The following is a 27322-nucleotide window of genomic DNA, read 5'->3' as shown; positions in this document are numbered from 1 at the left end:
TATTAGAAAAAAACTCTTTAAATAGGTAATTTTACTTTTTTGGAAAAAAGTTTTTATTCTGAAAAAAGATGCAGTGTTCATCACGACACAAGCGTAAGACAAAGAAAAAGTCTGAGTCCTTGACGGGAATCGAACCCATGGCCTCCCAAACACCGGGTGGTCGTTCTATTCACTGAGCAACAGAGAGACTCATGGTGGGCAACACGCGTCCTGCATACTGCCAGGATCTGCAATGTCGACAGCGTATTCTGTATGGTGAAAAAGTAAAGAAAGATGGTAAATAGGACTAGCCGAATCAGATTTTTTTTGATGACCACTACATGTTTCTCATTTCACTATACCGAGCTTAAAATCCACCATGGTTCTTTCTTTCTACACCTTTCATCGTATATATTTTCTGTATTGGCGCCTTTTTTCGTCTTTTGTCAAAGGTTGCAGACTGGTATCCTGAGGCTTATAATTTAAAACAGTTTTAGCCAGAGAACGCTTTTAACCTTTTCCAAATATTCTTCATCCTTGTAACTTATCCATCTTTGCTCTGTTTGATGACCTTATTGTCTGATTTTTTTCTTCATCTTTTTTCAAACTGACGTAATGGGTCCTAAATGTTGATTTACAATACAATAGAATTTAGCCTGGGGGAAAGTATCAACCTTGTTCAAGTTACTCGAATCAGTAATTGCTGCTAAAGCTGAATATATTAGTTTATTGTTGAGCGCGCGCCTTGCGATGATTTTTCTATGATATGCATGTTATATTGAAATCAGGTTGGCAAAACGTCCGTTTTTCTAATTTTAACTGTGCGGCGCCTGAGGTAGGCAAAGCTTATGTAACTGCATGGGATTACCATCGCCAAGAACAAACCCCTAAACACTCAAGTATTCACAAGGCATGTAACTAGAGCGTGCCGAGGAGCCATCGTTAAAATCAGTTTTTCCGTTTTCACAGGAACAGAACGGCGACCTCTCGCAACAACACGCGGCCACGACAACTGCAAGATTATCCCAGGCTAGCGTAATAAGCTATGCCAGCCATTTTAGCCGGTCGACAACCCGAAGGGATAGCGAGGCAAGCAGTGTTGATAGTAAACTGGCTATCAAAGACTTCTTTAAAGATATGATGCGCAAACTTTGCCCCGATCGACCGAGATATTTTAATCGACCTCTGGAGGACAAACATGACTGCAATGACGAGGTGGGTTTAGTAAAAGATTATTTAATTATTTTAATTAGAAACAAAATAGTGAGTTCTTGTTAGTAAAGCTGCAGAAAAATGACTTATACAAGTTATAGCTAAAGATAATGTAATTGGTCTTTGCGCGGAAATCGGTCTTTATTCCGCGCAACCATTTGATGGTATTTCGGCAGTGTTTTAAGCGAATTTGTTCGGAATGTGGTGTGACAAAGCTCACGACTTCACGGTTAACATAATTTCCGTACTGTCTATACTGGTGAAATGTCATAGTTCTGCATAGCTGTTTAAAGCCCCGTGCATTTGGATATTCGTGTTATTTATACCACAATTACAGTATGTACATCACAATCAGTGGAAAAACTAATGTTTATTTCTCTGCCACCAAATTAGTTAATTGTGCCAAATTGTCCTTTCTCAGCCAACTGTTAAGTTCCCGTTTAACTCTGACGTACTAATTTAGCAATGCATTCTACTCCGTTTGAAAAGCTACAGTTTGTATTGCTGGTCTTTTCTTTATTTCTGTCACTCGCGACTTTGACACTTCCACAAAAAGAACCTCGATTCGTCAGGTCCCAAGAAAAATCATTACCGCAAAGTATCAGTAGCAATTATCTTTGTTTACATAAAGAAAGTTTGTTTAAAAATTATATTATAACTGATAAGCTTATAGTGGCAAAACAGACCCAAACAAGAGTAAATAAAACAACATATAAGGCTGCGTAAAAAAAATATAATCTTCTTTAGAGTTTTCTGTAGTACTGATTTTTCAAATCACCAAATCCTGCAAACAGCAATTTAGAATATAATTGATGACGTCTTATATTGTCTGTTGTATTTTCGTCGATAAATATAAGGAGTCTTGGCCCTTTTAACCTGCGGGCACTAGCGCATTGTTGTCAGCAAATTAGAAAGTCAAATAGTCACTACTAATATTTAATTTTCACACAACTTTGAAATAGTTTGTAAAAGAGGCGATCTTTAAAATTTATATATAAATTCCCAAGTGGCCAAAAATAATAACACACGTTTTGCAAAAAAAAAATATACATATTCAGCATGCGATCATTTATAATTAATAATTAGAACATGACTTAGTGAATGTGTAAATTCTGTCAGTTGTTTTTCCTTTTATGTTTGGATTGACGTACAACAAGCATTGTTCTATTGTGTTTTTCAAGTGTTTTGCACCAAAACGCTTCATTGCGTTTTTTTAGCGTTATTTTTTTTTAGAAAAAGCATTGACTTTAGACAAGTTCCTTTCAGTTTCTTCTCAGTTTTCCTTAACAAGTAAGGGTTGCGTTATTTTTAACTAGAAATTGTATTGGTGATCTGATTGTTTTTATCCCAGGTTTCAATTCGGCGACTGATTTGCATTTGGATTTTTTGTGGTTTTACCCGAACTACTCAACACTGCGAAGCATGACTGGCTTCAAAATAAGATTAATCTTAAAATGAGCCAAGAAACTCTAAACAACGTTTAAAAGATCCGATTGACGAAGCCATACTAAAAATCAATTTGATGTGTCAGGGTTGACGTGTTCCTGAGTAAGGCATCAGTGCAACCTCGTCACCAGGGCCTTCTCTGCGACGATTTTCAAAATGGCAGGCTCGTCGGGAAAAGCGAACAAGACCCTGAGGACGAAGTTCGGCACCAATGGTGGTTTTGTACAAAAATACGAGATACAGGAAGTTACTTCTCACGTAATCCTTACCAAACTCGACAAGTACGTTGGTTGCCGAACGAAGGAAGATGACTTCCAATGTATGACAAAAGAAGCAAAACTAAATAAGTTTTTCAGATTCAGGAACTGCAGGAAGCCGTTTCTCTTCTACGCATGCATGATCCCAGCTTTGACTAGCTTCAGAATGAAGACTTGATGCCAAGTGGCGGCGGTTTTTAGCCAAAATGGCGCGGTTCTATATTTAGTAGAAGACGACTGACGCGGGCTGACATCTAAGATCCAGACAGTTCGGCACCAGCAGCAATTTGCTGGGCTTGTCCCATCATAACTCAGTGATACTAAACTTCAGATAACAAAGTGAATCAAACGTGACTTTCATTCCCTGCAAGTGATGGGAAATCTTGAAACTCTTAACACGTGTACGTTTGGCTGTTTTGTGTGATTTGCGATAGAAAAATACGTGGGTAAGTTTCTTTTTTTTTCCACCACATTTTTTGTCAGAAATTAGTCTATCTGCATTGCAAATTTTTTTTAACATCATTTCATTGTATTGAAGAAAATGGTTCCATTGTCACCGGACACTATGATGTCACCATACCAACGAACTAGATTGAAGCTTCTTAGCTATTCTGCGTGCGAGTTTGCTATGGTTAAAACAGTTTAAGTCTGCGGTTAGCAAAAACCACTAAACAACTCCCCACTCTTCAAACAAACGCCTATATTTATTAACAACAATGCATTTTAATGAGAATAAAATTTGTGTATTGAAAATGATTTCACTGTTTCCTCGAACAAAGCATGAGCCGAACCGCGTTACCAAGGCAACACCAATCATCGACTCTGTTCTAAAAGCCCTACACGAAGACGAAATCGGATGAAATCAATGTTTGTAGATAAACCACACGATAAGAATTTCTCCCTGAATTTACAACAAACGATGCTTTACAAAAGTGCCGGCCGTCTTACAAGCTTCTCCTCTACAACACTGTAGTCTGCTATCATCTACTAATTACAGCGGAAAATTATTTTTTGCGAGGTCTTGTGCGCGTTTCTAATTGGCTGGTTTGAGGAATATTCAATTATTCAGCTCTCACACGCAAAAACCTTGAGCTTTGTCTTGGTATAAACTACAAAACGGCTGGACACCTGGCCTGCGATATGAAACCTTTGATCTTTCTGGTCTAGCAGACGTATCGCGCCGAGTTTGGAACTGCGGAAATGTCGGAAATGTACTTATTTTCTGCGTTAGTTTCATGATCAGTGCTCACATGGATACCCTGAGTAATACCTTAGCTGGCTTTCTAGAGAAACTGAACTCTTCTGAGGTAAGTTGATCATTCAGAAAGACTTCAAGTTGTGTCACTTTCTTTTAGCATAAATAATTCTTGACAGTGATAAAGAATCGGTTATGATATTTTTATTTTCGCACGTGGGACGAAGTTGATTTTGGATAACGACTTTAAAACGTTTATAGATTAGCAAATTTAAATCGTTAAAACTTTAGTAGACAAAGAAATTTTTTAAAACGCATTTCCTCGAATTTCCGATGCATTTTCACAAAAGATTTCGGAAATTGCTGTTGAGATGTAGTCGGTTAACCCTCAATCCCTAATGCGTCGTCCGAACAACTATTATTATCAGTAAATTAAAACTGAATCGATGATAAAAACATTAGTGTCAGGTTTGCTTCTGGTGTGTGGTATAATTGGCAAAATATTGTTTACTGAAGCACTAGAATTTCAGCCACGAAAGGTAAACAAATGAACTGTTAAATATTTTAAAAGCAGTTACCGGAATGTGCTTCGCGATCCACGCCGGAAGAACCGCAGTGAAGAACGATGTATTTTTCCAAAACGTTTCACCATAAACAAATCACCCCTATTACAACTACAATTTCTGCTTACTAATACCGCTTGTTGCGGCCATAATCATAAAGTTGTTTGTTTTCCTGAAAAGTAACAAAATATTAGGCCGTCGTGCCGGCTTTCAACAGAAACTCAAACAGCGCAATTACAGGAATATAACAGAGCTGTTTTCCAACATGAAATATGTTTTCTACTATCATAAAATGCTTACAATACTGTACTTTCATAGGAGAGAAAATTTGTAATTTTATTTTGGCTAAGATGTATGCTTTGATGACCGGGAAATATTTAGCTTGCTAAATAAATGATCGCGCACGGAATCATTGTTTTCGAGTTGAAATCATGTATATAAAGATTTCAAGTTTTATCATCCTACACGGCCAGACATCCCGTAAAATAATTTGTTCATTTTCCCTATCGCGCGTCTTAACTCAAAAGCGGAATCTTATGGTTATTCTACATATATAGTGATATTTCTTGACGCTAGCAAACCAAAGCAAGTATCGAGTCTTTATTGGCCATTTCGGATAAATTCGCTTCGAATCTTGAAATACAAACTTCGTTTAAGGTTATCAATCTCTGTTTTGCTGTTCCAGTTCCCCGTCTGAGAATGTGGTGATGTAATAAGGAAATATCCAACAGTTGATTACTTTTGCTTAATTCTCATTACCCTGTCTGCTTGAGTTATGACAATATTGTAAAGAGAAAATAAATGTTTGTCACTCAAGAAAAAGAAATTAATATCTCGCTAGTTGAGTACAATTTGATTTACTACAAAGATTTCGAAAAGAGGGAAGAGATCAAAGGAAACTCGGAAAGCAAAATTGAGAAATAAAATAATATGAACAAATAAATTGTTTTATGCCTTCCGGAAGTTTCAAGGGTTTATTTTTGAAGGAATAAAAAAGATAAATTCGAACATACCAGTAATTGACTTTCACTTAATATTTTATATATAAAACCCAATATATCTTTCTTGTAGAGTATCATTTTATTTTAATATCAATATTTAAATCTAACTTTTGAGCATGCGAGCGAGTACGTGGACTTTCCCCCAGTGAATAATTTTGCACAAAACACCTGTTTTTTTCGAAGCGTTTATAATTGCTCTGGTAAATTCGACAGATTTTAAATTCGTTAAATAATGTAGCTTCGCTAACGATGGCGAGAATAGTCCTCTGTTTGTTGTCGCATAACTAATTGGAAAAAACCTACAAAGTTCGCTGTAGTTGTCTAGTTAAATAGCGCTGCGTGTGCCCATGGCGTTGAGTGGTTATTTGCTGCGGTCATAAGGTTTTTAAATAATTATATATCTGTGGGCTAAGTGGCTTGTGGTTAGGAAGCATGGGATGTAAGATAGAGCTTTGCTAGACTAAGAGCTGTCTCTCTCTTTTTTAGTCCGTCGAGCGTGAAGCGGAAACAAGAGAGCGCGAGTGGAAAAATTGCCGCGCGAAATCTGGGGGGGGGGGGGGGGGGAGGAGGATAGACGCGCGTATATTCCAGGCCTGTTTTCCACAAGCGCTTAATTTCGCCTCACGCCGGATAAATTAAGAAAAAAGAGGGACTGCTCGCAGCCTACAGCTTCGAAAGGTTCCGAAAGTAGCGACCCTCGTTACGTTCGGATCAGTGACAGTCTTCTTCGATCGTTGCTTTTTGAGGGTTGCAGCTATCGGGTTGTTAAACGTAATAAATCTCTTTTTATCAAAATGGAGTAATATATTGCTTTTATGATAAGGATCTAAAACAAATATCGCATCATTTTGATACAGTCTTTTATATACTGTGTTATTTTCATTGTTACTATCGAAAGGTCTTCAGGCTTTCGGAATTTACTAACAACCATGAAATTTTATCGCTACTGCTAGTTTTTCCGGAACTTACATACATAAACCTTATCTAAACTCTCAATTACAGTGTAGCTACTACTAGCTGATATCATTGTTGGAAATAATTAAAGATTTGTTTATTTGTATATTTATTTATTTGTTTGTTTGCCTGCTTGTTTTCATTTTTATTTATTTATTTATCTATCTATCTATTTATTTATTTATCTCTACTTTACTTGTTTACAGTACAAAACTAACAATACTGCACTACATTTGATGGTAGACTGAAGTTCAGTTTTTATATTTGTTTTCTTTTAAAGACGAAACTTAACACCAATCAGATTCTGTGCGTGCTAAACTGTTTATTTAAAATCTTAATATGCTAATATATTATCACACCCTAGATCACTATATAAGCATGAACTCCGTATTATAATTTTAACTTGATAATGATGACATGGCGTCATCGAAACGTCGTTCTATTTTCCTGTCGCTTATTTTTCTTCTCAAATGTTTTCTTTTTCAGACATTTATTGTCATCACAAGTCGCTTTGGAACGCCTCATGTCCACCGACTAAATAAAGCCAAGTCCGTGTACATATTTGGTCAAAATCACCCTTTAAGGAAGTTTTCACTGTACATAACTACAAATCAGTATCCTTTTGACAAAGTAGCTCCTTATACAATTACTTGACGTTTAAGTCGTGAGACTGTTGAGTAGTGACCTAGTAGTTGCGTTGTGTGTTTGCGGTTGCGGTGGAATTGCGTTGTGTTCTTGGGCAAAAAAGACCTTTTTCATCAGAAGGAACGCAAGGCACGTGGTAACCTTGGATAGACACAATCTATTCTAGGGGCGAGAAGCAATACTCTGAGCCACTTCATTCTACGGAAACTGTAGTTAAGTAGCAGCACCGAAGAGCTGTCTTGTTCCTCCGTTCTAAGATTAAAATAACGTAACTCTCTGCCTTAAAGAAGAAAAAAAAAAAAAAAAGAAATAAAATAAAAAAAAAAACGGGCCGCGGGGCGACATACCAAAAAAAAAAAAAACTTCGTCATTAGATTATGAAGGCCAGGCCCTTCTAGAATAAAAAATCTGCGGGTTTTCTATCGGTCGGTAGTTAACTCCTTGAAAAACTCCTTGGAAAACCGATATCGTACTCATCGCTTCGCGGCTCGTGAGATATCGGTTTTTTTGCGTGAAATTTAACGTGGAATTCCCTCGTCAGGTAATGGATTTTCCTATAGTATAAATTTATACTGTCTAGAAATATGACTGCTAAAGTATGTATATGTATTACATGTAACTGCACTGTTTGAATTTCTTAACTCTGTTCAGATATTTTGAAATTTTTATTATCCTAACTATTTTAGTAAATTGTGTTTTTCTTGCATTGACTGATCCACCTGAGGAACCCGAGTGAGTATTTTAAAGTCAATTTCACTATTTTTGACAGCAACAGAGGATGATACAGAATTAAAGAATTATTCTCTCTTGGTGATAATTAGACAAAATAGACGCATTTTGCTTCCGTTGACCAAGCAAAAATTACGATAATATAATTCCTTCACCAGATAGTTCATTTAAAAAAACAAAAAAAAAAAAAAAAAAAAAAAAAAAACCATAAAAGGCTATTAGTTTGGTTTAATAAATGAAATTAAAAAAAAAGACAAGCGTTCCAAGCATTTTCCCGCCATTTTCACGATGGGAATCTGAACACGTTTCAGAAAAGGCGGGAAACAAGGACAACCGCGTCGTGCTTGCTTTTCTTAAAAATGGCGGGAAAACGCGGAGTGCTTTTCGGTTTTTTTTCTTTTCTTGGTTTTTTTTTTATTTATTTTTCCTTTTGTTATACCAAACCAATGAATAACCAGGAAAGACAGTTTAATAGATGTTTTTTCCCAAATACAGCATATTCTGACCAATTTATGTATTTCTAATAACATTTCAAGTGTGACAACTTTAGGTTCTGTTATAAACAGATTGTCTTTTTCAACTTTCATTCAGATATGTATTTGCAGCTATTTATACTGTTGAAATGATTCTCAAAATAATTGCCAAAGGATTTGCTCTTCACAAATATGCGTATTTACGAGACCCTTGGAATTGGTTGGATTTCGTGGTTGTCATATTGGGGTAAGATGTCTTATGTTAAATATTAGGGACCTTCTGGTCGGAGTACGATCAGTCCGAGGTTAAGAAGAAGTACGACTTTTGAAACAAAGTGCTTATGTTTTTAATTATCACATTTCACACCAATCTCGTACCAATAGTCTTTTTTTTAACTGGTCGGCAAAACGGAGGTGTGAGGGCTCTGGGGACGTATAAAACTGGATTGAAATTCGAAAATCGTACTCGTACTCCTTTCTGAAGGTCCTTAACTTTGTAAGCCGTATATCACGTCAATCATGTCAAATAAAACATAAAAAGAGATATGGTTTAAATTTGGCGGACATTTTGAAGTTCGTGTGGAATTTTATGGCAGGCTGAAAGAGAAATATTTCAAGGGGAAACTGCTATCCACTATAAAAATGGTCTCTAATGATCGCAAAATCAAACACGTCTTTCTCTTTACGCTATTCGAGAAACTGCCCGCTCTTAGTTTCGATATTAAAGTAGCTCAAAGAAATAAACTACTTATTGAAAAGCAAGCTAAAGGCTAAAAAATAACAGAACTGAAAAATTGGCGCAATATGCAATTTTGTTATTCAAAAAAAAAAGGCGTTTCCAATTTTTTTACGATTAAACGAAACTTGCTCTAGCTCTTATTACAAATCAGAGAACATGCATGTAAACAGCCCATAAACAGCTTGGTAAAAGTATTTTTCATTCCCAAGGTATATAACACTTGCTCCTGGTGTATTGGCAAATCTTTCTGGAATCAGGACATTTAGAGTGTTTAGAGCTCTACGAACCATATCAGCCGTAAAAGGTAAGTGGTGTTTTTATTATATACAAAAGAAACAGAATGAAACAAGTTTATTGTACTTGATATTATTTGAACCCCGGCTTACTCTTCTGCTTTCTAAAAATAAGTTAAAACTCCGAATAAAATAATGCACTACAAAAAATTGTTCTTCGGTTAATGCACTAGAAAAGGTATTGCATGTCGAAAGTATCAGAACAACTCTTGAAAACGTGAGCCTCAACTATTCATGGATGATGGTCATTCATGTGTTAACTATTTGAATCCACATCCATCCTCGCCACTGTATTAAAGTTATCCTCATTTTCTAGTGAATTTTTGTAATTTATCGAGTACTGTTCTGCGAACCAAACCATAATTGCTTAGTTTTCTATCATCTAGGCGGGTACGTTTATTAAAGTAAAATAAATGGCAGGAAAATTTGCCATCAATACATTATCTTCGTGTGCTCTGGTGGTACACTGAACTTTTTTTTGTTTCTAGGTCTTAAGATGATGGTGAACACCCTTCTTGCATCGATGAAGATGTTATGGGATGTGCTCATTCTCACAATGTTCTTTATCTGTATTTTTGCCTTGGTCGGCATGCAAGTGTTTGTGGGTGTGTTAAGAAATAAATGCACGGAGCCTGTGCCTAAGAATCTTCAAATTTCGTACAGAGATTATGCATCTAACCCAAGTGAGTAGCTTTGGAGCTAGATGATGATGATGATGATGATGATGATGATGATGATGATGATGATGATGATGATGATGATGATGATGATGATGATGATGATAGTAATAACAATAACAATGTCCAGTCATTCTACTTACAAACTTAGCTTAGTTCAACTTCAGAAAACATTTTAGTCTTACAACGTTTCGGACTTGTACTGATTAAGAAAGAATCAAATTTGCACAGAACAAAATCGTTTTTATGGAAATAAAAGTCAAAAGTGTCATAAGAAATAGATGAAGTATATAAAATATCATAAAATTTGAACTGTTAAATGTGAAAGGTTATTGCAGTTATGCATGCAAAAATCCAGGCTTGAACGGGCTTTCTTTTGCAGCTATATAACTATTCTAAAAATAGCAAAATTGTCCGTTATCATAGGGACAACCTCGATCTCGTGCTTACGGTCTTCGTCCCCGATTTTGGCTCCTGATTTGATTTCTTAAGATTTTCGATAAAACAACACGGTTTTCTCTTGATTCCTTTATTTTAGATATTTGGATACTTGACTCTGATGGTAGTCTCATAGTCTGTGGAAACAATTCTGGAGCAGCGTAAGTAATAGTTATGGATTATATTTGTTTTGATATGCGACCTAGCATATTAGCATATTATTAGTCATCTGAAGTAGCATTTTATTTCGTTTTATGATCTTTATCCTTTAGGCACTGTTCAACCAATCAGAGCTGTCTTCCTGACGCAGGCGCTAACCCCAACTATGGATACACCAGCTTTGATCATTTTGGCTGGGCCATCATGACGTCATTCCAGCTTGTTACGTTGGACTTTTGGGAGAATGTTTACAATAACGTGAGTTGCTTCAGTTACCAACAACTCACGAAAAAGTGTCCAATCCAGTTACCAGCAATGCAAAATGATGAGTCCTAGGTTTTCGTGTTTTGTTGTTTTTTGCCCTCAGGGTGAACGGACAGGTCACTTTAGGACAAAAAGAAAGAATGTACTTACCGTATTTACTCGAATAAGCGCCGCGGCGCTTATTAAATTTTTCGCGCCTCAAGTGCGGCGCTTATTCGAGGGCGGCGCTTATTTGAGGGAGGCGCTTATTTAAAAGTTGGACGCCACAAAGAATCTAATCTTTTACATAAATTGAAAATAGCGTCTTTTGATTGTCAGTATTCGTCTCTTGCTCAAAAAAGAAGTGGCGCTAGCTGTCCCAGCAAAGTTCGCGGCCTTCACAACATTTACAGAACAACGTATGGTAAGAATGTTGGATAGAAAACTAATGGGCGAGCGGTAAAACAATCACTTTGAACTGCAAAACATCGCTTTTGATGGAAAGAAATGTCCAAGTTTGTTTTAGAGTTGCTTTGTAGTGCTGTTTTTGGTTAAACGGGACTGCGGCGCTTATTAACTTTTTTGTCCTAATTGCGGCGTTTATTCGAGGGCAGCGCTTAATCGAGTAAATACGGTACTATCAGCTGAACTTTTACTTTGAACTGTTTCTCTCTTTAGATCATTTATGCCATGGGTCCGTGGACAGTGATCTATTTCCTGTGTATTGTGCTGTTTGGGCGATTCTACCTCATCAATCTTGTTCTCGCTGTAGTAGCGGCATCGTATGAAAACGAAGTACAGAACTCTAAACAGGTAAGATTTAACTGAATAACTTTCACTGTGGAAAAACTCCGGAGCGAATTCCACATACAAAAGTAATGGGATGAACATCCTAGGTATTTGTAGAGGTTTGCGAAATAGCCCTGAAAGGTATCAGATGGAACATATTTTGAAACGTGGTTCAAGTTCATTTTATTTCCAAAATGTACCGATGTAAGTTCTATTGGTGAGTGATAAGATACACAGTGGCGGCAGGCCAAGAGTCACGTTCTAGACAAAAATTATTTCTTGATAACTAGCTCCTGTTATTAACGGCCTAGTTTGAACACTCACAGGTGCAGCCACTGTAAAAATTATATCAAACACGATTTTTCTACCCATAAAATGTACGACTTGTATTTGTTTGACACTTGGTTCACACGTTGCGGCGCAAGAACAAGCATAAGCACTCGCGTGAACTTGCATGTGCAACGTAAACTCATGAAGGTGACATCTACTGCAGAAGTTCAGCGACTTAGCCTCGTCCGCCATCTTGAAAAATCACTTCCAAAACTTCTCGTTCAATCAAAACTAGACCACCCTAGCGCGATTTTCTCACTAGTTACAGTTGTTTCAGTAATTCATTTTTTCTTCAACAGGACAATGACAGCCTGCGTTTTCAACAGAAACAGCAGGGCTCTACGTTCTCACTACGCAGTCGCAGAAGCATCATGAGCCTCGTGTACGGTGAACAGGATGTCGTTCTCGATCAGGCGATTCACCGCGCCATGTTCGATCCAGCGGTTGGTGAAGCCACTCATAACCCTTTGACGTTGTCACAAGCCGAATCAATTTCTGTTTTTCAAATAAAACAAGGTCCGCAAGAACTAAAGGACAGCACAGCTACAAGCAAAACTTCCACAAACAATAATCATGACGAGAATCAAGCCCGAGAGAAACCCGTCAAAAAGTGTTGCTCGTGCTGTGCTGGGTTATCTTTGACGTGTGGCTTCTGGGGACCGTTCAGGAAGCGTGTGAAGCGAATCGTAGAGAGTCAAGTGTTTGAAGCTGGTATTATCATCATTATTCTAATCAACACTCTGTTCATGTCCATACAATATCATGGAATGGACAAAGACTTGGAATTAGCGATTGATATTGTTAATTTGGTGAGTAACAAGCTAAAATAGTAAAGATTGAATGTCTCTGACATAGACCTGTTCAGTACTTGCACACCAACGCAGCACAACAGCTACACTGCATGTACGACAAATCCGATAAATGGAAAATATTAAATTCATTTTAGCTCCAAGACAGAAGATTGAATAAAAGGAAGAAGATCGAAGATTTTCCTGATCAAATTCGAGAGCGCTGTGCAGCGTTTAGTCTAATTTTTAGTTTACTGGCAGGGCTTTGACTCGGTTTTGAAGATAAGTGTATGAGTATGAGGAACTAAATTCACACTGCTTCGGCTCTTCGATTTCTTAGCCTTTGTACACCCGCCGCTTCTTTCCTTCAAATAAATCGGAAAAGAAGCTCCTTTCCGATTTCTTTAGGGGGAGGGCGGCTGTAAAACAGGCTACCTTTTCAGTTCAGTAATCCAGTCTGATAGAATACGATGAATAAAATTCCAAAAGTTTCATTCCGTCTAAATTTGGAGATAATTTATGATTCCAACCCAAGCTTCTCTCCCTTTTTCAGGTGTGTACATTCATCTTTCTGATAGAAATGATACTCAAGCTGATCGCTTTCAAGTTTTGTGGTTACATCAAAAGCCGCTGGAACATATTTGATGGGGTGGTTGTGGTGATCAGTCTCATAGATACTGTGTTGACGCTGTCGAACTTCATCGATAACACGGGCACAAGTGTACTCAGATCATTCAGATTGGTGAGCATCTAAGTATTTTATTTTTTTGTTTTTGTAGCGTGATCTTCCAGGGTAGTAATTGTCTGTGAATATTTACAGGGTTTTTTTTATTTAACCGGCAGAAAATTTTACTGAAAATTTCAATTGCTAGTACTCGGCTTAAGAACTTCTTATATAAACCATTTTTTGTATATCCTCGAATTTAACTGGATGGAGCTTACAATGAAGACGAATGACGGGAGGAACCTTTTCAGCTGTTTTTAATGATACTAACCTGCATTAGTCTCCATTGCAAACTAATTCTAATAGGGAAATGACCTACTTAGTGATGGGGTTTTCAGGACATTCTTTAGAGAACGTAGCGGAACAGAAAATGCCTTGATAAGCAAGCAAAGTCGGTTTACCTAGGGTCGCTGCCCGGGACGCATCGCGACTTACAAGCACGCTTAGGACGGGATAACTAGGGGCTTTGTCTGGGTTCTGTTTTGTGCTCTTTTTCTACGCTCTCGCTCGCGCGATCGCAAGTTCTCATAGTGGGTACATGCTCTTACGAACGCTACAAACAACTTTTTTCTTTGGCAAATTATGATTTGTAAAATAGTAACAATGAGTTTTCTTTTTGCGTTAAACAGGTTCGCATTCTAAAACTCGCCAAGTCCTGGAGCACCATGTCAAGTCTTTTGGCTACAATAGGACACAGTCTGGGAGCGCTTGCCAATCTGTCCGTCATATTAGCCATCATCATCTATATCTTCGCTGTGGTGGGCATGCAACTGTTTGGTTCGTCGTACACCGCTGACAAATTCGACGGTGAAATTCCAAGATGGCGGTTCACAGATTTCTGGCATTCGTTTTTGCTGATCTTTCGGATTATTTGCGGAGAGTGGGTTGAACCTCTGTGGGACTGCATGAGGGCCGCTGGACCAGCTTCGATTATACTCTTCATACCAGCATTTATTTTAGGACACTTCATTGTAAGTTACATAACCTATTTTTCGTAGTCATTTTGATTCAACAAAAAGTTATTCATTCGCGAAAACTCAGTAAAGAAATCTGTTCTCAGGTCAGGATATGTTCGTAAAAATCTGCAAACTTCAAGAAAACTACTTTAAGATTTTACTGCACAGTCGCGGTTTTTTTTTCGAAAAATTTGCCTGTTATTTTACCAGCAAAATATGATCCCCGGCGGTCCTCTGTAAATCAGTTAGTTTAGATATATTTGTATATACAGACTCTAATTCTACGGAAATAATTTCATATCGGACTTCCATAAAAACTCTGTATTTCACGCAAAACCTTTTCCACTCAACTGCCGTTTTTGTGCCGTCTGATCTGCTACTGCGTTGCGAGATACTAAGCCTTATAAATGTATTTTTTTATTTTAGATCTTGAATCTTTTCTTGGCGTTACTATTAAGCTCATTCGCTGGTCAAGCCTCGCTGTCATCTGGTCAAGGAAAGAAAAGGAATCGAATTTTCACGCGGCTTAGAAAGGTCGTGATTGCGTCACGATTCATAAAGAGAATAAAGTCCAAGGTGTGGCCAAAAAACAGTGTAGGACCTACAGAGGAGGTGATAGAAAGTAAGTGCACAGATAACCAGGATTCAACAACAAAAACAACAATACACGCTTTAGCCATAAATAAAAATTAAATTTTGTTTACATGAAATTATATTTAAATACAAAACTTTGGTAACTTTACTCAGGAATTTTCTCGATTCGGGTATTTTCTCGAGTATTGACAGGAAATATTTTCCCAATTAGTTGTGTAGACTAAATACCTGAACACCAGAAGGCTTTCATTCATCTCTTGATTCATTAATTACTTGTGGTAATCGAAATCCATCTTCCTTTTGGCGTCAAATCGAACATTGGTTTGCTAAGGTAAAATAACGCTAACAAAATAACTTACGAGACAAGGATAGAAACAAAACTTTTTTTTTTCAACATACGCTATTATTTTTGCATTACTTCGCTAAGTTATTGGTTCAATAAACTCACGCCACCTTTTCAACCAATCAAACCAAAACCAATCGTTACTCGTTACACGCGTTTTTCCGCGCTTCGTGCGAGCAACATGTTTTGCTTGGCTCACTGAATTGTCCTTCTCCATGAACTGTGATTACCCAGAGTGATAACTTTGGTTTTGGTTTTACGACACTCAGTCGAAAAGCACTCTATTAAAGACGTTTAGCCTTGTTGGACGTTTAATAGGAATGGGGCAGTGAAGCGAGGGTGCCGGTTTTTACGGAACAGCACGATAAAAAAGGAACCCAATGCCTATTTAGAAAAAAGTTTTTGCAACAGCATTCAATCAAATAATAGTTGAATTGATAAATTTCTTTCTAGTCAGCAATGGCCATGCAGACACAGGCGGTCCAGCATCCAGGAAGGCATCGCGTGTGGCAAGCCCACGTGACTCGCCCAAACGAGTGTGTTGCTGTTCCCTGAACATCCGGGAATATGAAGTTGACAACTGTTTTCCGACTCAGCGCGGCTGCTGCACCAGGTTTGACGACACCACGTGTCACGTGATCTGGTTGTGCGTACGCCACAAGGTGAAATGCCTAGTGGAACACAAGTACTTTGAATGGTTTATCGTGTTTCTGATTGCAGCAAGTAGCATTGCTTTGGTGAGTGAAATTTCTTGACGCTGGTCAGTGATAACTGTGGTTGCTCATAATCTGATAAGGGGTTTAGCATAATGAAGCCGTCGAATATTGACAAACTTCGCAGCATTGGCTAGGCATGCATGCTTCAGTTCAGCAGTTAGACTGCGACCAGCTAGAGGTTTTGATACAGATAGTCGATAGATACTGAGAGGAAGCGTTATAATTGCTTTACAAAACCCTGATCTATTCAATGGTTTTGTTTTTAGACAATTTGAAAAACCGACTTAATCTCGTACCCAGATGTCTACTTACCACGGTAGTACACATCTGGTCAAGTACGTTCAGTTCGCCAATCTGATTGGTTGATGAACAGCTTCAGCACTTGCGCGCGGATGATGTAAACTTTGTTTCGCACGCGCGCACCTTACGTTAGCTAGTAAGGAAATATTTGGATTCAAATTCGTGGGTGAAAAGATGGGTGAAAAACTTTGGAAATATGACGCGTACATCTAGCCTGTACGCGTCAAACACAACGCGCGCTTTTCCCCGCCGTTGAAGGCTGGGTTAAGTGTTTTAATTTAGCAGCAAAACGCGAGTGTCCGCTTTTTGTCTTCCCCAACTCTATCTCAAGATTGTGTTACTTGTCTTTCCTTGTATAGGAAAGAAGTTCAAGCACTATTTACAGCGGCCAAGTGAGCTTTTCATCCACTAAATTGCCGAGCATGCGTAGTCGCGTCGTGTGTCACATTTCTGACACATTTGACGCGAGCAAAATCCGACTTTACCAGATGTTCTCTCCGAAGGTTGAGAAGATCTGGGTACGAGATTAAAACCGACTGCAAAGCCCTGCGCGCGCTCTGGGAGTCTGCGCAGCTAATCATATTGACGCCAATTTTATGCTGAATATTAAGAAATGACAATTTCGAGAAACGTGCGCGAGACAAAAAACGGCAAGAAAATTGTTTATTGTTTGAAAGAAGTGCAAATTGATTATGACAAAACTATTAAACTTTAATTTTTTTTCTTATTCCAAAGGCCTTCGAAGACGTTCACTTGGACAGCAGACCAACCCTGAAGGAAGTTTTAAGGGTGCTCAACATTTTCTTTGCCGTTGTGTTCGTGCTTGAATTCTTACTGAAACTCATCGGCCTCGGTTTCACGTCATACTTCTCGAGTGCGTGGAACTGGCTTGATGTGGTCATCATCGTAGTAAGTAACCTTAAGCTTGTCAAAATCTTTATAAAAGTTCTTAGGAGTTTCCAAATGTCTCCCTATTTATAAAAGGGAAGCGTAGCGAAGTGTCCTAGACGCTGACTTTAAATATGGAAGGTACAGAATTCAAATCCGCCGAATGTAAAGGTTTTGGCTGGATTTGTAACAAGGCAGTCACGCCAGTTCAACTACTAAGCCATGCTATGTTAAATAGCTCCGTCAATAACTGATAAGTTTTCCGCTATTAGGGAAGTTTTAACTGATAGGTTTATGTTCTGTTTGTTACATTTACTAACTGAATCGACGCTCAGATCTGCCCTTTGAAGGCTTTGACTCTATATTTGAATCCTCGAACGAAATTGCACACTGTCTCAGTCGTAGTTTGCGGGGTGGAAAACCTCGTGGTTCTAATTATAAAGGGTTAAAAAAAACTATTTTTTATCCTATCAAAAGGTTTCTCTCATCGCCTTGTTTGGCAATGAAGCAGTCGTGTCCATTCGCTCCTTACGAACACTGAGAGCGTTACGGCCACTGAGAGCGATCTCACGATTTGAAAGAATGAGGGTGAGTTAGTTTATGTCTTAAACGCCCGCCGTTCTTTGCTGGATGAGTATCATGTAAACTGAACTGACTATCATGGTTTTCAGGGATTGACGAAGTGACCATGAACCTGTTTGGAGTTTACCATTTGCGTGCTTACTATGCAAATTTAGCCAAAATGCCTGATTGAACTTATTTCTCAAACTCTTCCATGCTTATAATAAACGAATAAAATTTGTCAGCAATTGGGACAACAGTCATTAATGCTTTAAGTCCTCCAGACAGTCTTGCGCGCCGGTATCAAGACAGTCCAGATCTAGAATCCCTTATAGGCATTATATTTTAACTGAAACGTTTTTGGCGATAAGGAGGCATCGTCACCAACCCTCAACAGTTGTGTTTGTGCGGAAATTAATAAATTTCCCACAGAGCAGCAACGTTATCAAGCTCCCGAAAAAAAGCTAAAAAAAGCACACTTAAATTAGCCTCCTGATGACGCTTTGTCTACCAGGATTCCATCTGTGTGATTTTTTTACATTGAGCAAAGTATTGAATGTTCCATTGATATCCACTCTGACACTAATCAGACCCTTGGGTTTGTTTTGCAGGTGGTTATCAGCTCTCTGTTTCACGCCATACCTGGGATCGCTAATGTTCTCCTCGTGTGCCTGGTATTCTGGCTTATTTTTAGTATCATGGGCGTTAATCTTTTTGGCGGGAAATTCTACAAGTGTGTCGACGCGCGCGGCGTTAAATATGACGCTTCTGTAGTGGCAAACAAGTCCGCATGCCTTGAGAGAGGAGACCGCTGGATTAACTCCAATGTCAATTTCGACAATTCTGTCAACGGTTTTTTGGCGCTTCTTCAAGTGGTACGTTCAATCCTATTTAATTCTCTCTTTTCAGGTGAAAATTTAAATTGTTAAAAATATGTATGTTAATTAACTAGGAGCGTCTGTGGATTTACGTTTGTGGATTGTTAAGAAAGTTAGGAAATTAAGATTTTATTTTTCGTATGTTTTGACAACCGAATAGAGAAAATAAACTATTATTATTATATACGTTTTCGGTAAATTGACTGTCACTTGTTGTTACAAGTTCACGCAAAATAACAGTACCAACAATTTTAAAACACCAAGAGGGTAATGCCGTGATGTCTGAACATAACTGATCTTTACAACTCAGCGCGCAAGATGAGGCCTTTTCAAACGCTATATAAAATGAAGGCAAGGGTCAAATTGTAGGTGGGTGGGTGGTTGAGGGAGTACGTGTAAGAAAGAATTGAAGACAGGTATTTTAAAATAGTTTCTGTTGTTGTCATTCTTAGGCTACTTTCGAAGGATGGATGGAAGTTATGGAGGACGCTGTTGATGCTACTAAGGTAAGAAACATTCATTTTAAAAAAATTAAATTAAGTTAGTTCCGAGTTGGGAAGCCAGTTGAGCACTGAGTCGTGAAAGCAATATCAATAATTTGTTTACTGATATAAATTTATCACGTTTTGGAACGTGGGGGGCTAATACTGTCCCAAACATACTCAGAAGGTTTTCATATTTGGAGCAACTCTTTTTCCGTTCTAGCAAGTTGCTAGACCGAGCAGTTTCTAGACCGAACATTTCCGAAGTTTCTCCGATTGTTGTTCGAAGGTGTTACGAACGTTTCCAATCATTTTTCGAACTTTTTCCGAAGATAAACGAAGTTCCCAAAGATTTCCAAGGAAGTCTCGAAGATGTTTGAACTCACTCACGAGGCGGAATATCCTGACAAACCAATTCTAGGCCGATATTTCGGCACCAAAACGTGGGGATTGAGACCCCGCCAAATTTTCGTTTTTTTTTTTTTTTTGGGGGGGGGGGGGGGTGCTTCAACCTCCTGTCCTCTTTCCCTGCTCCGCGGCCTATGTTTATTTACTGCCTGTATGCCTGTTTTTTGTTATTATTTATCTATCGTTTTTTTTTTAATTTCATTTATTTCTTGCAGGTGGATCAACAGCCCGTGAGGGAAAACAACATGGCCGCTTACTCATTCTTCATTGTGTTCATTATTTCTGGATCTTTCTTTGTGTTAAATCTTTTCATCGGTGTCATTATCGACAACTTCAATCACCTCAAGCAACAGGTCAGCAGGCTTTCGTATTTTGCTTGTTTTTGTATTTATTCTTCACTTAGCCGAATTAAAACGTCCTCGACTCACAGCCAATGAGATTTAGAATAACATTTTCGAAGTACTCGTGACTATTCGCGCTGTTTTAATTTGATTGGATGATAAGAATTAATCGGAAACTTCTTAAGTCCTTCAACGAAGATTTACCGATAACGGGACTTGTTCCCGACTGAGTTTTACTTTCCTTTAACCTTAGATTATAATGTGCAAAACAAAGTTTAAACCGATACTAACTCTGGTGTTGTTTTCATGTGTTCTTGCCAACAGATGGAGGTGTTGGGTTCTGTGCATATTTTTTTGACTCCAAACCAGAGAAGTTGGATGAATGCGATAAAAAACGCTGCGGCTAAAAAGCCAAAGAAGAAAGTGAAAAGACCAGAGGTAACAAAAGATTTATGATCAACAATTCAGCTTGTACAAACCCCATAGCCCTATAACCAAACATTCCATGTCTTACATAAATCAATATACCGGTAGCTTCAGAACGGTAATGTTCTTTCACCTTTTAAAATAATTAAGTTAAAACTGTGGGCTTAGTCATTTTCTGGTCTCCAGCGCGAATTCAACTCGTGCATATCGTACACACACATTGCTCATACTCTATTTTTTATCACTCACCCCTAGATAAACTGAACGTTTTCACTGTTTTAGACCTTTATTTGTTTCTTTGACCAATTTACTTCATTCCAGAACCGCTACCAAGCACTTGTGTTTGACTTGGTGGAAAGTCGCAAGTTTGAGATGTTTATTATCCTGGTGATCACAATCAACATGATAGTCATGATGGTACAGCACTATGATCAGCCAGAGGAGGTCACATTAGTGTTAGATATCCTTTAACTCAAAATACTCTCTATAATGTGTAGTCCTTTAAACTTTCCTAGGCATTAAAACCGGGAGAACTTTGGATCGTATGCTAGTCGTTACAAAAAAGTAAAAGAAGTTTATAATTGACACTTGTGGATCTGGGAAAGTCCAGTGACCTAATGGTTAGCGCGTTGGACTGTGTCATTGTGCACGTTGCGTACCTGGGCAGGACACTTAACACTCTCACAATGCTTCTCTCAAACTAGGATTACAAATTGCCGCAGGTCAATCGTCAGGGCAACCCAAGAAAATATTAAGGGTAACGTTTGTTGCCTTAGCATCCACCCAGGGGTTAAAGGGGAGTAGCAGTATATCCAGTCACCAGGCGCAGTGGCCTAATGGTCTGGGTTAGCGTCATGGCTGAAAACTTTGCGTTGTGTTCTTGGGCAAGATACTTTACTCCCAAAGTGCCTCTCCCCACCCAAGTGTTTAAATGGGGTACAGACGAATTTAATGCTGGCCGGGGGAGCCCTGCAATCCCAGGGGGGTACTCCGACTTGTAAATGACGGGAATGATCGAATGAAGGCAAAACTCAGGACCCAAAAAAATCCCTAAGTCTTCCGACATTACCCAAAAAAATCCCTGGACCAAAAATAACCCCCAAAAAAATCCCTTGTCAAATTACCGCTAAATTGCCAGGAGGGGCAATAACGCTCGAGTTTGATTATTCAACATACTATAAATACGCCAAGGCCGCGCCAAGGCACTTTAGTTTGTTTTTAATACCCAAAAATATCCCCTATTTGAATCAAGTCACCCAAATAAATACTTGCCAAATCTTCCAACCCAAAAAAATCCCGGAATCGAAAATTTCAAACCCAAAAAAATCCTTCGATCATCCCCGTCATTTACAAGCCAGAGTACCCCCCCCCCCCCCCTGGGCCTGCAATGGACTAGCATCCCATCCAGGGGGAGAAAAAAATACTTTTAATCACTTTAAATCGGGGAACGCTCCGTCCTGAAGGGTAACTAGGCTCGAACGCAGACTCTACCTTTATCGCACGCTACAGAAACTGAAAATAAGGGTCTATACAAATGAGCTCTCTGGCTCCTGTGCGCGATCTCTAAGATTGAAACTAGCGTAATATAAACACTACATCGTATTTCTCCTTAACAAGTGACTGCTGTGGGCGTCCATCACAATGTTTCAACATCGTATTCACCTGCATTTTCATCCTTGAGGCGATACTGAGAATTATTGCCCTGAGATGGGGATATTTTCTGCAGTACTGGAATGTGTTTGACTTCATCATCGTCATTCTGTCGATAGTGGGTAAGGATTTATTAAGATAAATGTTTGACTCGCACACTGACTACATGTATATCAAAGTGTCTGATGGGCTCGACTCTCGTCCGGGGCTCAGATTTTGGGCCTTTGTCCCAGGCTCATGATAACTGATAATGGTATCTTTTTCAGAAACCATGTTTTTCACAATCTGTGCCAAACTTGTTCAGTTTGTTACACTTTTACTTCTATAAGGCGTGCTTGAATTTTTTTATGTTCATTTAAAAGCTTCTGAGGTCCTTTTTTACAAGATTCATTTACACAAATTTATATGTCACTATTATGTCACAAAATGGAATAACGTGACTTACATAGCCCCTTTAATGAATGTTATCTTTTTATTATTATGCAGGTATAATCGTGGAGAGCCTCAACACAACTGGTATAATCATAACGCCGAATCTGTTACGTGTTATTCGCGTGTTCCGAGTTGGACGACTTCTCCGCTTCTTTGAGAAAGCTAAAGGCATTCAACGACTGTTGTTCTCGCTTGTCATCTCTTTGCCAGCCCTGTTCAATGTGGGAGCGATACTTTTCCTCATTGTGTTCATTTACGCCATCATAGGAATGTCATTCTTTGCGCATGTCAAGAAGACAGGAGCCTTGAATGACGTGGTCAACTTTGAAACGTTCTTGAACTCTATGCTGTTAATTTTTCGCCTCATGACCGCGGCGGGCTGGAACGACGTGTTAGAGCCTTTGATGATACAGCCGCCGGATTGCGATCCCGATTATAAAGGACTGTCGAATGGTAACTGCGGCAACGGTTGGATTGCTGTTTGCTACTTCTCCAGCTTCATCATAATTATTTTTCTAGTTCTTATCAACATGTACGTTGCTGTAATATTGGAAAATTATAACAACGTCATGGAACAAGAAAAGATTGGAATTACCGGAGAGGACATTGATTTGTTTTATCAACACTGGATGCTGTACGACCCTGATAGCACCCAGTACATTTATTATAAAGATTTGTCAGAGTTTCTCCACACTTTGGAAGGGAATCTGAGAATTAAGCAGCCAAACAAGGCCGCATGCGCGCTGCTGAATATACCGCTGTACGAAGATGACAAGATTTACTGTCTGCACTTGTTGCAGGTTTTGGTCAAGAGAGTTGTAACAGGCTACGAGGAGTTTGATTCCGAGGAGTTTAACTTGGTTATGAAGCGAATGGAGGAAAGGTTCCGAGCTGTATTTCCCGCTGTAACACATTACCGTCAAACCAAAACCACAATGGAAAAGAATCGTGAGATGGTCGCTGCTACGGTTATAACACGCGCGGTCAAAAGATACCGGGAGAGGAAACGCAGTGAAGCCCTGGGATCGAGTCCTTCAAGTGCAGGGAATGCAATGGAATCGGGAAACATCAATCATGGAGTTAAGGACACACCGATGTACAAGAGGAAAAAGGGCAGCCGTATAGCAAACCTAGTTCTTTCTGACAACAGGCTGAGCGATTCTCTTCCTAATCTATACAAAACATCTCACTTGCAACCCGCGATTGGAAAAGAAAAGGCAATATTGTCTCGGACGCCTTCGTTAGAAAATAAAGTGTTACCTAGGGTAGGCACCTTGCGACAAGCAACGCCAAGGTCTGCACCGCTCAAAAAAATCAAAGTGATGGAGCAACCTAGAATCGACCAACCAAGATAGATCTAGACTTAGCGACAGAAAACGACAGTTCGTTTGAGCCTATGTGAAACATGTTCGCAGTTGAATACAAGGTGCCAAGAAAAAAAACTAAGGGAGAAACCCCTGCAACTTATACCTGCGACTCTTTCAGAATTTATTTTTATTTTTAAAAATTTAGAGCTATTTTGCCAATCTGGTTATTTTTGATTTAAGAAATCCATATTGTGTGCGTTCTATTTTTTTAGAACAAAAATTTCTTTTTATGACGTGTTCACTAAAAAATTAAGGCTGTGTTCACACTTGGTACGATTCTCGCTGGGCACTAATGTGAACAAACTTTTTTTTCAAGTATCCACGCCATAATTCGGGGACTTGTACTCTACCTTGTACTCGGGCATTTAATGGTACTTGGGTACTTTGGTTTTGTGTGTAAACACGACGCTATTTTTTTTTTGCCGCTGCCCAGGTACTAGTGCTCGGGCACTAAGTGTGAACACGGCCTAAGTGTGAACATTGAAGAACCACTTTACGAACTTGACTCTCCTTCTATCTTGCTTATCTCTGAGCAATCGTTTCTCTCAAATCAACCAACAAAATAATTTTCGAGAATCTTTTCAAGAGTTTTTTTGTATCAAAAATCTCAATATGTCTGCATTACCATGTTATACGTACAATATCAAAAGTCCAAATTTTTATGTAGATTTTATTTTTAAATTTAAATCAGTCTTTAATTTATCTATTTCAGTTAAATCAAAATACATGCCTACTGATGCAAGACCCGTGAATTTCTGAGAGTATTTTTACAGTATTTTATTTATTGAGTGTGCCTGAACCTCAGGAAATTTTTGTTATTTCACTAATAAAAATTATTTATTTACAAAAAATAAATATGTGTTATTAAAATGCAGGTTGACTTATGATTCTTTACCATGTGTTTACCGTAAATGATCTAATAAACGCCCACTCCCAATTATACGCCTCTTATCTAATAAACGCTTCCCCTGACGTGTAAAAATTGTATTAGACGCCCCTCTCTAATAATCTTTCTCACATTGGCATTTAAAGAACTACAACCTTCATTAAATGCCAATGTCGGCAGTGAGAGGTTGTTGCTTTATTAACTGAAATGTTAATATTAAGTTACTGCTGAAGATCAATTGTCTCAGTCTTGGTTCCAGACCCCTTTCATTACAATATATAAATGGTTGCCAAAAAATTTTAACGGTCAAACTTTTGAAAATGTATGTAGCTTAGCGTACGAAACGTCAAGTTTAGTAAAATGCGATGTTTCATAATGTTTATCACCGCTATGTTTATCACCGCTGTTTGTATTATATTTTTAAAAAAGTTTTAACATTTGCAACAAGTAAGGTTACAGTGAGGGTGCGGATTGGTTTTAAATAACCGATAGATGAAAATTAGTCCAAAATTTTAATTGTCAGCTGGAAAATGACGCGTTTTTTAACCGATAACTTAGATCTGAAATCTGCCGAAAAAAATTGACAACTAAGAGATGGGCTGAAAGTTTATCTGATAGAGAGAAATTGCCGAAATTTTAACTGGTAGCTGACAGAGATTCCAGCACCCCCAGACCTTCTTATAGTGATTGCAAACAGTCAACAGTAATCATGGAAAATCTGACTGTTAAGAAGTCCAGGAAAATTTACAAACAAACATTATTTCCACCTTTTTAAGAGGTGCGCTTTGAAAAGTTTAAATTCAGAGCCCACGGTACCCTTACCCAGCTGATAAGGAACGACTAATTGACTGTAAGCGCATGTTGCGCGCGCAATTCGATTTTTCTTGCAACGAGGTCAGTACTCGAATAACGTCGAAAGAGACTGTTGTCTTTTAATTTACAGTACAATTTCGCCGATAACCCAATTTAATTTCTTGATTATTTCTTATTTCTTACCCCTGGTTACATACAAGGAATAAAACTTCATGCTTTTCGTTAAGCAATTTAACTTTTTTGACGTGATAAACGCAATTAGTTTCTTACTGTGACGCGTTAATTAAAGAAATAATGAGCGACATAATATTCTCTTCTGTTCAGTGACAGGTTGCTTCAAATCATGCGAAGATTTTACTTCGTTTCTGCTCTTCTGTTATCGATCCTTGGCATCGTTTCTGGAAAATATGTGTCAGGAAGTATTGACAATGGCAAAGACTGGGAGCTGGTTACTCAGTTTTCCTTCATCGACGATAAAGGATTGTTAGATTACGAGGTGGAATATTCAGTAACAAATGAATGCTGCCCAAGCCTCGCTTATTACTTCCACGACTCTTTTGAATCTGTTTCCTCCAATAATAACATGGATTGCCAATCCAAGCTGTCCTATGCTGAGGGTGTGGTACCATTCCAAGATAAACAAGATGTACTGTCTGACAAGTCAAGCATTCCCGGAAACGTTCCGCCCCAGTGCGTCACAAGCAATGCCACTAATCTTCGGAAATGTTTTGGAGCACTTCATCTCCAATCGATGCACGAGCGATTGTGGTTCTTCGTGTTAAGCCATTGCAACAGTACCAAGGGGTTAGATATTTCTTACGAGTTTACTTTCACAAATGGACAATCTTGGGAGAAGCATTTATCAGCCACAGAGATGCACATTCTCGAAACTCAAGCAATACCCCTTGTTTTCCTTCTTGTTGTATTTGTCGCTGGCTTGTATATTGCCCGAAAGCTTCTACAGCAAGATAAACTACACCGGGCGTACAAACTCTTCATGATGTCGCTAAGTTGCGAAGTAGTTGCCCAGTCGTTTGACTATATATTTTATACGTATTACGTTGACAACGGAGTCCAACTTCGTCCTTTACAAACCATTGCTGAACTGTTACATGCCACAAGTGAAGTCAGCTTTATTGTTCTGCTTATTCTGTTAGCAAACGGCTGGATGGTCACCAAAGCTCATTTTGGCCAAACGACTCAAATGAAACTCACTGTGTTTCTTTCGCTCTACATCTTAGCCTACGGAATTCTGTTCGTTTGCAAAAAGGAGTTCTTTGACCCGGAGGCATCGCATTTCCCATTTGAAAGCCCTTTGGATCAGGCATATCGTAGTTTAAAACTAATCGCTTGGGCGTGTTTTGTATTCAGCGCCTATTTGTCAATCAAGAATCATCCCGCAACGAAAAAGTTCTACTTGTCCTTCGCGGCCACCTTTTCCGTTTGGTTTCTTTTCCTGCCGTTTTCTTTGCTAGCGTGCTACCTCTTGTTCGATGAATGGTACAAACTGAAAGCGTTGCGAATCTTACGCATGACTGCCTTTCTTTGTTCTTTCGGGTTTGCTGCTCTTCTTTCCATCATGCATCCCAAGAGAGGCTACGTCAACTTTCCCTGTCATGTACGCGGTAACGAAGTGGACCCTGCACA

At 38.7% G+C, this 27322-nt stretch overlaps 1 protein-coding gene across 1 annotated transcript; it reads left to right on the top strand.

Annotated features, from left to right (window-relative positions):
• The first annotated feature begins 762 nt into the window (after positions 1–762).
• LOC144634507 (sodium channel protein 1 brain-like) lies at positions 763–23973 on the top strand. The gene is made up of 23 exons (XM_078493474.1): positions 763–1194; positions 7094–7221; positions 7904–7984; positions 8573–8701; positions 9403–9497; positions 9975–10169; positions 10702–10762; positions 10874–11018; positions 11682–11816; positions 12422–12931; positions 13464–13652; positions 14264–14605; positions 15017–15212; positions 15981–16264; positions 17279–17452; positions 17909–18019; positions 18604–18867; positions 19323–19376; positions 19976–20113; positions 20426–20539; positions 20849–20987; positions 22168–22299; positions 22664–23973. Exons 1-23 carry the CDS (start codon positions 1117–1119, stop codon positions 23962–23964), a joined length of 4995 nt encoding a protein of 1664 aa, XP_078349600.1. The 5' UTR covers positions 763–1116; the 3' UTR covers positions 23965–23973.
• The last annotated feature ends 3349 nt before the right edge of the window (positions 23974–27322 follow it).

Source organism: Oculina patagonica, chromosome 13 (genome assembly GCF_052425735.1).
Source record: "Oculina patagonica isolate OP01 chromosome 13, crgOcupat, whole genome shotgun sequence".
Classification (NCBI taxonomy): domain Eukaryota; kingdom Metazoa; phylum Cnidaria; class Anthozoa; order Scleractinia; family Oculinidae; genus Oculina; species Oculina patagonica.
This window is presented reverse-complemented; position numbering and strand designations above follow the sequence as displayed.